The sequence below is a fragment of the Myotis brandtii genome, unplaced genomic scaffold (genome assembly GCF_000412655.1).
Source record: "Myotis brandtii unplaced genomic scaffold, ASM41265v1 scaffold374, whole genome shotgun sequence".
Taxonomy (NCBI): Eukaryota; Metazoa; Chordata; class Mammalia; order Chiroptera; family Vespertilionidae; genus Myotis; species Myotis brandtii.
In genome coordinates this window covers 6,922,867-6,937,500 of record NW_005364372.1, presented here as the reverse complement: position 1 = coordinate 6,937,500, position 14,634 = coordinate 6,922,867, and the positions used below count along the sequence as shown (strand labels likewise).

General features: G+C 38.5%; 1 protein-coding gene across 4 annotated transcripts in view; it reads right to left on the bottom strand.

The window, feature by feature from the left end:
• The window catches only part of DGKB (diacylglycerol kinase, beta 90kDa), a 543,595-nt gene that overhangs the window by 332,655 nt on the left and 196,306 nt on the right, over positions 1-14,634 (bottom strand). For all 4 annotated transcript variants that reach the window (XM_014544666.1, XM_014544667.1, XM_014544665.1 and 1 more), the window contains 2 exons: positions 5,613-5,686; positions 2,397-2,471 (listed from right to left, as the gene is read on the bottom strand). In XM_014544666.1, the coding sequence (XP_014400152.1) occupies positions 2,397-2,471; positions 5,613-5,686 (149 nt within the window). The remainder of the gene's footprint in view (positions 1-2,396; positions 2,472-5,612; positions 5,687-14,634) is intronic.

Genomic DNA, 14,634 nt, shown 5'->3' with positions numbered 1-14,634 from the left:
GGCAAGTCAGGCGGGGAACGTTGGAGTCTGCAGTCACTGGAGCAAGCAAGCCTCATGTTCGCTTCCAGCTGCCTGGCTGCCGGCCGCCATCTTGGCTGACAGTTAATTTGCATAAGGATATGCTGATTAGCCAATGGGAAGGGTAGCGGTCGTACGCTAATTACCATGTTTCTCTTTTAGTAGTGTAGATGTGAATACATTATATACATACATTTTATGAAAAAGTTCTGGGAGTATACATACAAACAATTCACAGTTGTAATCCCTAAGGAGTGGTAGTGCCTCTAGGTTACTTTCTAAATAATATTTATTGTAGTATGGGTTTTTACAAGTACATATATTACTTTATTTTTTTCAATCTATAATAATAAAAGCATAATATGCTAATTAGACCAGACATCCTTCTGAACGACTGTCCAGATGAAGCCAGGACTGCAAGGGAAGCCCGGGTCCCGGGTGCCAGAGGCAAGCGAGCCGGTGCTGGCAGCCAGGGGAAGGAAGGCCTACTATTGCACAAATTTCATGCATCGGGACTCTAGTATTAAAATAAAATGGAGGATAATAGGATGCCTAAAATTAAAAGAGTGAAAGGGAACATGTAGTATATATTTAGAGTAAGGAAAAAATAAAATGAGTAATCAAAGCTAAAAGCAATGTTATGGCAATATATTTACATAGAGCTAAAAAGTGGTCATGTTGCCTGGCCAGTGTTGTTCAGTGGTTGAGTGCCAACCTATAAACCATGAGTTCACAGTTCGATTCCCAGTCAGGGCACATCCATGGGTTGTGGGCTCAATCCGCAGTAGGGGGCCTGCAGGAGGCAACTCATCAATGATTCTCTCTCATTATTGATGTTTCTATCTCTACCTTCCTCTCAGAAACAATATATACATACATATACTTAAAAGAGCGGTCATGTTAATTCCTATCAGTAGTATTGATAATAAATAACATGAATTGAGGACATATTATGTGATAATCACATTTTATAGGCATCATCCAATTTAACTTCAGAACTATCCTATAAGGCAGGTACTATTTTTCTCTTACAACCAAGATAATAAAGACATGGAGAGTTTAAGTTATAAGGCTCGTGATTAGCAGAGTCAGTAGGCATCGCATTCAACTATGAAACACAGGGCAAATCCTGGATGTATGCAGTCTAGGTGGAGTGACAGAGATCTTGGAACGACTACATTTTTGATTGCACATTTTCTTAATTCTGCAGAATAAGACCTACTTCCTTTAAGTTCAGAGACTATTGATAAAGGAGAAAAATAGCCATCCTGCCTGAGCTTATTTGTTAATATCAAGACTTTAACTTTTGTTTGTCATTATCTAGATAAGGACTTCCTGGGTGTGGCTCACCTACCCAATCATCTGATCATGATCCTTGGACTCTGGAGTCTGGAGCTTGACAATGGCATTGTTCTGAACTAAATGCTCATGGTGAACCTGTCTTTAAAGCAAGTCCCTTCCGCAGATCACTGCTCTACATTTGAAAAGGGGCCCTGGTCAGTAGCAGGGAGTGCAAGAAAGAGATAAGTGTAATTATGGGAACCTGTGCTAATGATCGCTTTGCACCGGTATTTATTTAACAGACACATTAGTATACATTTTACTCTGAGCACTTAAAACAGTACAATTTCAATATTTGATTTCTAGTTTGTGAGAATAATGGAGGAGACGTATTTCAATCATACTACCTGTTTGTAAAAAAGAAGCTTGTGTAAGGTTATACAGAGCTTCTCTCCCCTCATCGGGTCTAATGTTTACTTTCAGGGTGAAAGAGAAAGCAGGTCAGTGGAAGATGATGGCATTAATTAGTTAACGAGGCCAAATTAAGGACAATTTATTTCAGTTCATATTTGTGACATCAAGAGTATATGATTTCTGTTGTGAAAATGATTTTATTTTTCTATATCTTACCTATTAACAACAAAGTATCTAGTAAGAGATGATACTCATTAGATTTTGAAAGTGCTAAGTTAATAAAATCATATTATGATTTTATTTCTTTGTTAACTAGCCTTTTCTTTACTCTTTAGATTTATATGCTATATTTTCAAGGGGAGTAGTTTTTCAAACAGATGGTTTAGAAGTTGAAGCACCCAGCTAGTGTGCGTATGCATTTGTATGTGAAATTATTATTATTAGCACTAGTATTAATATTACCTCACAACATTTAGAAGAGAGGAAAATATATTTAAAGCAGGCTATTTTGAAAACCAGCATCTGCATTGCTTTCTTTTATGTAGTTGATATTCTATGTTGTTGTTATTTTTGATACAGTGATCTAGCTGCTGTATTCAAATAACATTATTTTTAGGTATGTCAGGCTTATTTAATTTGTTTATTAAATGAGTCAATGGTTATGACATTATCCTTGAACTTACCCTGGCATTGGTCCATTTCCAGCAAGACTGTAAACCTGACGAGGATTTAGTAGATATTGGAATTTTCTGTAAATTCTATACAGATAAAATATGGAAGAAAAAAAAACATTAGTGGTACATCAACATTTTAAATAAATAGCACCTCTCAATGTTATAATTACACATATGGTTATTATTATATACATTTGATAAATTTTGTATTAATACTATTAAAAATATAAAAGCTTAATAGAAACTAGTGGTTCTTTTAGGAAAAGCAGCTTAGTAGTCATTTATAAAGCAATCTATATATATAAAAAGCCAGCAACTGGAACACCATAAAGATCACAATGACCGGTTGCTATAACGCCCTCTGCAGCCAGCGAACCTGCCTGATCAGGTGGTGGGGCCAGCTGGCCAACCTCCCATGGCCCCTCCCTCCAGACGTCCCCGCCCCTAATTGGCCACTCCCACCGCAATGGGGGGCAGAGCGGCAGGCCAACCACCCCGCTGCCCTTTCCTCACCTGCAGCCCCACCCCCAGACAGCTCCACCCCCGATCAGCACCCAAACCCCTTTCGGAGACAGGGCCAACTGAAACACCGCCCATACCCCCTCCCAACAGTGGACCCACCCCCAATCGGCCCCCCCACACCAATCAGGGGTGGAACCCGCTGGCCAATTGCCCACAGCCCCTCCCCCCAGCCGGCCTGGCCCTGATGAGCTCCAATCAGGGTGGGCCAGCCGGCCAACTTCCTGCCATCTCCTCCTCCCAACAGACCCGGCCCCTATCTGCCCTGATTGGGCCTCTAGTATAGTTTATAAACAGAAATAATGATATTTGTATTCTATATAGTCATTTAGAACATTATTCTGCATTTAAATATTATTTAGCTAATTAAATTTTAAATAAATATTTTGAAATTATCAATAGACAATTACTTAAATAGCTTCTCTTAATAGATCCCTGTGAAAGTTATAGGATACTGAGCCAACTTAACAGAGTTGAACACTATCTATTCCATTTATAAAATCAGATTATGCATGTGTATGTATGCAAGCAAAGAAAGTGACCACAACTGCCTAATTATTTTACATAAACAACAATTCAGGTCTTAAAATTGATAAACATTTCAATAGCACATATTAAAAAATTCATTTTTTTCTGAAAGAAATCAACCTTTTTACAACAAATGCAACAGAAATGTTTCTAAGCACATATATTGCCCATATGCTTGGAAGTCTTAGACAAAAAAAAAAAAAAGAGAAAATTTAGTGTTTTTACATTAATTTGATATTCATATACAATATTACTATATATAAGGGTGGGCAAAAGTGGGTTTACAGTTGTTCATATGGAGAATAATACAATAATTAATGAATAATAATAATAATACAAGAAAAAACTCTGATTCGCATACTCACGCTATAAAATTACTTTTGCCAACCCATGTATTTTTACAAACACATTCCTATAATGTTTGCTAGCAGAAACTCTCTAAATTCACTATGTAATGTCTGCTTTATCCCCACTCCCCAACTCCCAAATCTGCTAGAACCCTAACATTCTAAATATTGATTAATCAGATCACCTAGTTTCTCAAGAAAGATCTTAGAGTCATTCTCCTTTTTCCCAGCACCTGAACCTGGTTGTGGACAATCCTGTACCTAAGTAATATCTATAATAATAAAAGTGTAATATGCTAATTAGACTGGACATCCTTCCAGGTGACCTTCCAGACAAAGCTGGGCTGCGAGGGAAGCCCGGGTCTGTGGTGCCTGCCGGCAGCTGGAGGGAAGCCCGGGTCCTGGGTGCCAGAGGGAAGCTGGTGCCAGCAGCCGGGCGAAGGAAGGCCTACTCTTGCACAAATTTTGTGCAACGGGCCTCTAGTCTATCAGACTTGGCTAGGCCATCTCATGCTTTAATTCAGGCTTTCATGTTCTCTCACCTGTTCTACAAAAGTCATGCCTCGCTAGCCCTCTTCTATATTGCTATTTAAGTACAGTTATGTTATTTACAAGATGAAAGGTTAGAGTGAATTTATTCACAATATAAAATGTTTTATTATAAGGGGGAGGAGGGACAGTTTATGTCTCATCTTGTCCCTCCTCCCCCTTAATTTTTAACCTCACTGACTATCTCCTGGTTCCTTGAAAAATGCCACGCCATTTCACAAATCTTTCTTCTTTTACTGGCAAACATTTACTTATATCAAAACCAATTCAAAAGCTAGTTCTTTTCCAAAGACTTCTCAGTCGTAAGAAATAGTCATTTCACCTCTGAACTTTCCTAGCACCTTTATTAGAAACATTTTCAGTTTAGCATTTATCATGTGGCATTGAAATGTATCTGAATATTGATAAAAGGAAATAAAACTTTTAAACCGAAATGATATCTTGTTGATTGAAAAGTGAAGAACATTTTTCATATCATTGAAATACAGCTGCAAGTTAAAGAGTAGGAAAGAAATTGCTTTATAAAATTTTGGTTCATGGAAATATTTCAACTTCATTATTTGGCAACCTCAAAGGTAATTTCTGTTTTATTGTCATGATGTTTGTGTTAATGTTTTTAATCTTATTGCTCCTTATATGATTGGAGTACTAAAAACTTCTAGAAATTATTAAGGCAGATACAACCACATATTTGTTTATAACTATCCTCTTTAGAAGGATATAAGATTTATTCCTCAATGTAGTGATTTTCAAATTTTTATTAAATATTATGAATTAATCATTAATTCCATTCAAAAATGACATTTTTGTGTTGTTGGCCCAAATATTGAGATACCTGATAATGCAGCTCATCATTACTCATATTAAATGTATGTGTTTCTTTGGGAAATACGGCATCATGTTCTACTAAATGCACACACAGGACATCTTTATACTCTTTGTCTAGAAGCTGGATATCAATTGTGTTCCTCAGTACTGGGTAATGGCTTACTGAAATCACCTATTGACCATCAAGGACTAGGGGTGATAGGTATGGTAAAGAAAATTCAGATATCTGAGCTATGATAAAAATGTTTATAAAAGGACATTATTATTTTCAAATTCCAATTGTAAAAATAAGGAGAGGTCATACCAATATACTACAGATAGATGCTAGCATTACTTGTTTCACGTCAAAATTAGTAAACCATGAGAAATAATGCTTTTAAATATTGTAAACCACAATTTTAATTAATCTATTTACATAAATATGACATAGAAATATGACTTGAAAAAAACATACCGTTCTCCTTGCTTCCCACCACTTTTGGGGTTTACAAAAACTAAAAGCGGATGAGTGCCAGGAACAGGAGTAATCTAGGACAAAAAATTTTTATATAGACAAATTACTGTTAGTTCTACACCATGAAATACCAATTAGCAAATCCAAAAATTTGACTCTTTCATTCTTAAATGTAGATACCTAGATACACCGATCTATTTAGTTATTCAGTTAATCACTGTGTTTTCGATACATACATATCAATAGGAATGCTCACTCCACAAAGAGCAGTAGGATCTAGCTAGGTAGGTATAGGTCAGAGAGAAAGACAGCTCTGAGAATGGAATAAGTGAAAAACTATGAGATGAAAACAAAATGTGCAATTTGTGGGACAATGAGTAAACCAGCCAGAATACAGTAGAATATCCAGGGGGAAATCTATATATATAAAAGCCTAAGCAACTGGCCAACTGTTCGACCGGTAGCTATGACATGCACTGAACACCAGGGGGCAGACACTCAATTCACACTCATGGAAACATGGAACAGACTGGTCAATCTCAGAGGGAAGGGGCGGGGAGGCAGGAAGAGATTAACCAAAGATCTTACAGGCATCATAGAGGCTCGGTGCACAGATCCCTCGGCCCGGCCTGTAGGGATCAGGCCGAAATGGCAGTCCGATATCCCCCAAGGAGTCCTGGATTGTGAGAGGGCCCAGGCAAGGCCGAGGGACCCCACCAGTGCACAAATCCGTGCACAGGGCCTCTAGTATTAGAATAAAAATAATCATATTATAGTGCACCCTCCTTTTATGGAAGACCTGCACTTTGTGCCATGTGTGGAATCCATCTTCCCAACCATTTGTGAATAAGATGGTTTGAATCCCCTATCAGCCTAAAAGTCCCATTTCACATAATGTTTCTGCAGAGCTTTGTTTTCCTGCTTGGAGGCTACAGGTGCAGGTATTCAGGACTATTTGGTAATCTGGAGTCCATTAAATTGGCCATGTCCCTACAGCAGTGATGGCAAACCTTTTGAGCTTGGCCTGTCAGCATTTTGAAAAACCCTAACTTAACTCTGGTGCCGTGTCACATGGGGAGGCAGGAAGAGATTAACCAAAGATCTTACAGGCATCATAGAGGCTCGGGGCACAGATCCCTTGGCCCGGCCTGTAGGGATCAGTCCGATATCCCCCAAGGAGTCCTGGATTGTGAGAGTGCCCAGGCCAGGCCGAGGGACCCCACCAGTGCACGAATCCGTGCACAGGGCCTCTAGTATTAGAATAAAAATAATCATATTATAGTGCACCCTCCTTTTATGGAAGACCTGCACTTTGTGCCATGTGTGGAATCCATCTTCCCAACCATTTGTGAATAAGATGGTTTGAATCCCCTATCAGCCTAAAAGTCCCATTTCACATAATGTTTCTGCAGAGCTTTGTTTTCCTGCTTGGAGGCTACAGGTGCAGGTATTCAGGACTATTTGGTAATCTGGAGTCCATTAAATTGGCCATGTCCCTACAGCAGTGATGGCAAACCTTTTGAGCTTGGCCTGTCAGCATTTTGAAAAACCCTAACTTAACTCTGGTGCCGTGTCACATATAGAAATTTTTTGATATTTGCAACCATAGTAAAACAAAGATTTATATTTTTGATAGTTATTTTATATATTTAAATGCCATTTAACAAAGAAAAATCAACCCAAAAAATGAGTTCACATGTCACCTCTGACACGCGTGTCATAGGTTCTCCATCACTGCCCTACAGAATGCCCTGCACTGCTTTCTTCACTTCTCATTTCTTGGTGGAACAGAAAAAGTGCCTGTCCTACTGGATTTTATGTTCTAGTGGAGAAACAGACAATAAATAAACAGACAGACAAGCATATTTAGGAGTGAAATATCCCACAAAGAGAAATAACGCAGGTAAAGTGATAGCACTTTATTGGTGGGGGTAACATTATTTTTGATACTATGGTAAAGGAGAACTCTTGTATTTTACATGACTTCAATGTTAAGAAGTAAAATATTAAAAATATTTTACCCCTACCAATATAACTCCCATTTAAATACAGTTTGACAAAACAGTATTTTAATAATAAACATTTACAACTAATGGAATCCTCTCAATATTAAGATGAAAAGTTTTAGGTCATTTACATTTTCAAAATAGATACAAAGTGTCCTTTGTTTTTATTTCTACCCTAGAAAGTATCCTTAAATATTTAATATGACAAAAACAACCATGGCATGTCCTTCCTTCCTGTTGGATTAAACAATCAATCTAAGATGAAAAATTCTGCCAACACATTTCTCTCCCATTCTTAAGTGAAATGGAGTTTTTTCTAATGACCACGGGCAAGGTAAAAATGTTACAATCTTCACATTGCTGTATGAGAAGGTTGTGTAAGATATTCATAGTTGCTCTACTGTTATCAAACTAGTTTTCATTACAATTTATTCTGTTTCTGTTTTATTTTCCTTTGAAAAGAGGACAAGGCTTTTTGTTCCTGAGTTGTTTCTAATTCAGTAGGAAGATGAGATGAATGAGCTGGATCTATAGTAACTTCCCTGTTTGTCTCCCTGAGCTACTAGTAAATGCGCTTATTCAATTAACGTATAGAAGTGCCTGCAGATCAAGCCATGGTGCTACTAGAATGTCACACATACCTTTCTTCTCTGACTAAAAGCCAAAATGATGAAAAACTGAACACACCTTTATTTCTCCTCCTGTTATAAAATCAGATACCACTCCTAAAGTTTTCACAGGCAAAATAGCAATGCTACCAGATGTGGGTTTTAGTTGATTTCTGCATTTAATCTGAATTCTCACTCCTTATTTTTAAGTAGAGGTGAGAATCTCAAGGTAAAGAAACAAATTTTGAGAAAATCATTAAATCTAAACCCAAATACACATTGTAATGATCCTCCCCAAACTCCACATTCAGCTTACCATTATAAGAGACTACTAGAGGCCCGGTGCATGACATTCCTGTACTGGGGAGGAGGGCTGGAGGGGGGAGGGGGCCTCAGTCCAGTCTGTGCCCTCTCACAGTCCTGGACCCCTCAGGCCTAAACCGGCAGGTGGACATCCCCCAAGGTGTCCTTAGTGCTGCTGTGGAGGTTGGAGAGGCTCCTGCCACCGCTGCTGTGCTCACCAGTCGTGAGCCCGGCTTCTGGCTGAGCAGCACTCCCCATGTGGGAGTGCACTGACCACCAGGGGGCAGCTCCTGCATTGAGCATCTGCCCCCTCGTGGTCAGTGCGTGTCATAGCGACCAGTCATTCCACTATTCGGTTGATTTGCATATTAGGGTTTTATTATATAAGGATATTAAATTCACACTGGGTTGAATATTTGAAATGTATTTGAAAATATGTTTTAGAAAACCTTTCAAAAATATTTATTTATTGAAATATGTAAATTAAATATGTAAATCATTATTTTTTATCAAATAAGTATCACACTAGAATAAATTACAATATGTAGATAACCTCAAAATACAAAAAATAATAATCTCATTTTTATGAGTGGATAAATAAATAAATAGATCAAGTAGTTCAGAATTTAGATAAAGAAAAAATTTGAAAGAATGGTGCTACTCTACAAGATACAATAATCAAATACCCAAAATGGAAATATAGGAATAATAAAACCAATAACAACCTTTTCCTTATATACCCCCTTATAAGAAATTAGGTTTCAAAATAAAACTATATTAAGATAAAACATCACAAACTTAAGATATTTATTTGTAAGTTCTCAGGCACTGTGGAATACTCCCCTTTTGATAATGATGTAAACAGATAAAACACCTGATCTAATGTAACCTGTATTTAAGAAGTGATAGGTGATTAAATATCAGCACCATTAAGACTGGTATTAAGGGATCATTTAATGGTGTTATACTAGAAATGTCAAGGTTCCAGGCAGATATGGCATCTCTTTCAATGATCATTCAGAAAGCTTTAAAATTCTGTAAACTTTGTGACAATAAAAAAATGCCAATCCAGCAGAGTGAACTGAGGTACCAGTAGACCAAAGGCAGCGTTCTTAGGTTGGAGACCCAAAGAGCTCCAGTATTATAGAGCCATTTTCAATTCTGACAAGTTAAAAATAAACAACTACTGTGTTCATTAACAATTCTATATAATAAAAGGCTAATATGCAAATGGACCAGACAGCGGAACAACTGAACAACCGAACAACCAAGCAACTGGTCCCTATGACATGCGCTGACCACCAGGGGGCATGCACAGAACATGATGAGCATCGGCCATGGCATGATGGTAGAGCAGGCAAACAGGGACGCCAGACCAAGGTGGGGCATTGGTCACTGTCTTAGGGGCGAGCCTCTGGTGGTTAATGAAAATTCTTTGCTCCTGCATGCCATGGTCCCACACGGCACTCACACCTGCTGCCAGTGCCAGCCCTGCTTGCACCTGCAGCCGGCGCTGGAGCCACCACTCGCACCCACTCCTGGCACCGGATGCCAGTCCTGATACAAAAGAAACCATCAACAAAACAACAAGAAAACCCACTGCGTGGGAAAACATATTTGCCAATGTCATATCTGATAAGGGCCTAATCTCCAAAATTTATAGGGAACTCATACAACTTAACAAAAGGAAGATAAACAATCCAATCAAAAAATGGGCAAAGGATCTAAATAGACACCTTTCAAAAGAGGACATTCAGAAAGCCAAGAGACATATGAAAACATGCTCAAAGTCACTAATCATCCGAGAGATGCAAATCAAAACAACAATGAGGTACCATCTCACACCTGTCAGACTGGCTATCATCAACAAATCAACAAACGACAAGTGCTGGAGAGGATGTGGAGAAAAAGGAACACTTGTGCACTGCTGGTGGGAATGCAGACTGGTGCAGCCACTATGGAAGACAGTATGGAGTTTCCTCAAAAAGCTGGAAATGGAACTCCCATTTGACCCTGTGATCCCACTTCTAGGAATATATCCCAAGAAACCAGAAACACCAATCAGAAAGGATCTATGCACCCCTATGTTCATAGCAGCACAATTCACCATAGCTAAGATTTGGAAACAGCCTAAGTGCCCATCAGTAGATGAATGGATTAGAAAACTGTGGTACATCTACACGATGGAATACTATGCTGCTGTAAAAAAGAAGGAACTCTTACCATTTGCAACGGCATGGATGGAACTGGAGAGCATTATGCTAAGTGAAATAAGCCAGTCAATGAAGGAAAAATACCACATGATCTCACACATTCATGGATAATAGAGACCATTATAAACTTTTGAACAATAATAGATACAGAGGCAGAGCTGCCTCAAACAGATTGTCAAACTGCAGCGGGAAGGCCGGGGAGGGTTGTGGGGCAGGAGGGAAGGGGGTAAGAGATCAACCGAAGGACTTGTATGCATGCATATAAGCATAACCAATGGACATAAGACACTGGGGGGTAGGGGAGGCCAGGGGATTGTCAAGGGCGGAGGAAAAAGGACACATATGTAATACCCTATGTAATACTTTAAGCAATAAAAAAATTAAAAAAAAATAATTCTATGTAATAAAAGGCTAATATGCAAATGGACCAGACAGTGGAAAACTGAACAACCAAACAACCAAGCAACTGGTCCCTATGACATGCGCCGACCACCAGGGGGCGTGCACAGAACATGATGAGCATCGGCCATGGCATGATGGTAGAGCAGGCAAACAGGGACGCCAGACCAAGGTGGGGCATTGGTCACTGTCTTAGGGGCGAGCCTCTGGTGGTTAATGAAAATTCTTTGCTCCTGCATGCCATGGTCCCACACGGCACTCACACCTGCTGCCAGTGCCAGCCCAGCTTGCACCGGCAGCCGGCGCTGGAGCCGCCACTCGCACCCACTGCTGGCACCGGATGCCAGTCCTAATAGCCCCTGAGGGCTTCTCCACCTTCCCCTGCTCCTGAGGGTTGATCGGGGCAGCAGCCACTGCTCACACCCGCTGTTGGCACCAACCCCAATCGCTCCGTACCATCAGCGGGTGCGAGAGGGCCAGTGACATCAGCGTGTGGGAGCAGTGGTGAAGGGAGCAGGGCTGCTGGCAGACAGGGATAGGGGACCAGGGGCCACAGCTGGAGGGGCAGGGCGGGGCCGAGACCCGCCCTTGTGCCTACCGCAGCCTCTTGGCCCACAGTTCCTTTCAAGGTGCACGAATCTGTGTACTTGGCCCCTAGTCCTGAAATAAGAATTAGTATCTTATAGCAGAGTATCTGCTATTGCTATTTAGTTCTCATATTCCTCTTCATCCTTAATAAAAGAATGCTGGGCAAAGGGTAAATTTGTAAGGTCACCCACTCTAATCACAGCTTTCATCTATAAACCAAGAGAAGAGACCTCAGAATGTACGTACCAGCACCTTGACCTTTAACTTTCCAGCCTCTTGCCAGCACCTTGACCTTTAACTTTCCAGCCTCTAGAACTGTGAGAAGTAAATGCCTGTTGTTTAAGCCACCCAGCCTATGGCATTCTGTTATGGCTGCCCGAGCTGACCAGTACAGAAGTGTCCTATGGAAACTCAATATATGCTCTTTATAAAGGAAGAGTGAGAGTTTCTAGCCACCTTTCTCAGGTGCCAGCATGGAATTTGATATCATGAGGACCAGCAGCCATCACTGAGAAGGAGGTGACCTTGAAGATATCACAGGTGGAGGTTGGAAATGATAGAACCAGACCTGATGAAAATGTGGAGCTGCCTTATTAGCCCTGCTTCTAAAGGTCCTACTTCTGGAGTTCATTTACATGAGAGAGAGAAAAAAATTACTTTGTCTGCATCACTGTTATATTTTGTTTATTCCTTCTCTACTCCCCCTTAATTTCTGCAGAACCTAACTGTAATTGATATGAAAAAAACAAGATCCAAAGGAGAAAAGACCTGCATACAGATGGAACCAGGAAGAGAAACTTCATCCTTCATCAAATTTGTAATTATTTCTAGTCCCTGAGTGAATAACAAAAGAAACTTGATTTCAGAGTGTATGAATAGCCTCTGTATTTCATGTTATCTTATTCTCATTATTTTATTTTCTCATTATTAAATGTTGGCACTTTTCAGTTAATCCTTTTGTAATGTAAAATAATAGTCTGAGAGATAAGGGGAAACGTAGGTGTTATTAGATGTGATATTTCAATTAGTATAATCAATATATTTGATTCCAGATCTTGTTTTCCAGAGCTGTCTAAATCAGGTAAGAACTAACTTCTAGAATTCAGTCTAAGGGAGGTCATTTGTATTGTGATGCAAATCTTGTATACTTAAAGGAATTTAAGTAGACTAAAGAAATACAGTTTTTAGTTTCTGAAAGTGAGTTTATCTGATTTCCATGAATTATTTTTTATGGAAATATCTACAATAATCTTTTTATGTTTTGTATTTTGAAACAATTTCAAATTTACAGAAAATTTGCAAACATGGTGGAAACTTTTTTTCATGAACAATTACAGAGTATGTTGCCAAAATGATTTTTCATCACTTTTGCTTACTTTAGAACTGCCAACAAACAAGAACATTTTCTTACATAAATATAACACAACTTCAAAATCAAGATAATAACGTGATTCTAGACTAGCTTCTTTTGTTATAAAAGCCATTACTGAGACAATTGGTGAAACTTGAATGGAATTAGGATTAGACAACACTAATATGTCAAGTTTATATTCAACTTTACCAATTCTTTTTTGAACTAACTACATTTTATATACGCTTTAACATGAAAAGTTGATATTTTATATTCGAACAATAATTCATTTTTCCTTTCAAAAATTATGATTAATGTGTTTAACTTTTTTTCTCTGTATTGAATTTTTTTTGGTGACACTGGTTAACGAAATTATACAAGTTTCAGGAGCACAATTTTACAACACATTATTTGTGGTCTATGTCCATGAGTGTTTTCTCTTTTTTGCTCAATAATTGTGAAATAAGATGTACAACTCAGTTATTTTAAAAACTGATTTATTGCCATCCTAAAATATCACATTTGTTTTGTTAAATATTTTGGTAGAATGAGAGGGTGAAGACAAAAATATGAATATATTAAAAATTGGTTATCCTAAAACTATTTGATCTTGGAAGTAAATATTTATATAGCATTTGAAGTAATTTTAAGTGGAAGATTATATAAAACATATGAAAGGTGAGTTACTCTGTCTAAAGTTTAAAAAAATTACCCTGAACTCTCAGTCTCACATTACCTACCACTGGACTTGAGGCATCTCTACAGAATCTGATGCTTCTCAAAACAGTTTTTAAGAAACATTAGGATTGGGTAATGTAGAGTAATCTAGAAAATACTAATAACAGGAAAAAGTATTGAAGGAATATTTTAGAGCATGTGTGGTACTTAAAATCTTGAAGAATAATTATAAATTAGGTGTGAAAAGAATTCACAAGGAAACATTTTATACTAGATTATTCTCTATAGAGAATAGAGCTAATCGGATAAAGTCATATTCACTCACATAGAGAGGCAATTTCATACAGTAAATATTAAAGGACATGGCTTTAGGAGCAGGCTGATTTGGAATCCCAGGTCAACCACTGCTCTCTATATAATCTCCTTCCCTTAGTGATCTCATTTTAAATGATGGCTTTAAGTTCCATCAAAATGCCTTTCACTTTCAAATTCATATCTGTCTTCTGTCCTAAATTGTAGATTCACATATCTGTCTGCCTACTTGACACCTCCATTTAGATGTCTAACAGCATCAGAAATGTCTCTCCAAACCTTACTCACGGAGCTCCTTCTCCATCTTTTCAATTGCATGAGTCAATCATTTTTGAGGTGTCCCTGAAGTCTCACTTCTAATCTAGTCATCTTACATAAAATTATAGACAACTCCAACCCTCTGTCCTGGCACTCCTTACCTTTTTTCTCTCCATTGTCCCATATCACTTATAAACTAGTGCATTATATGTATGGAGACAGGGACTCACTTTATAAGTTGTTGTAATGCTCAAAGTTGTTGTAATACTCAAATTATCCTGAACAGAGAGGGAGTTAAAATGACAA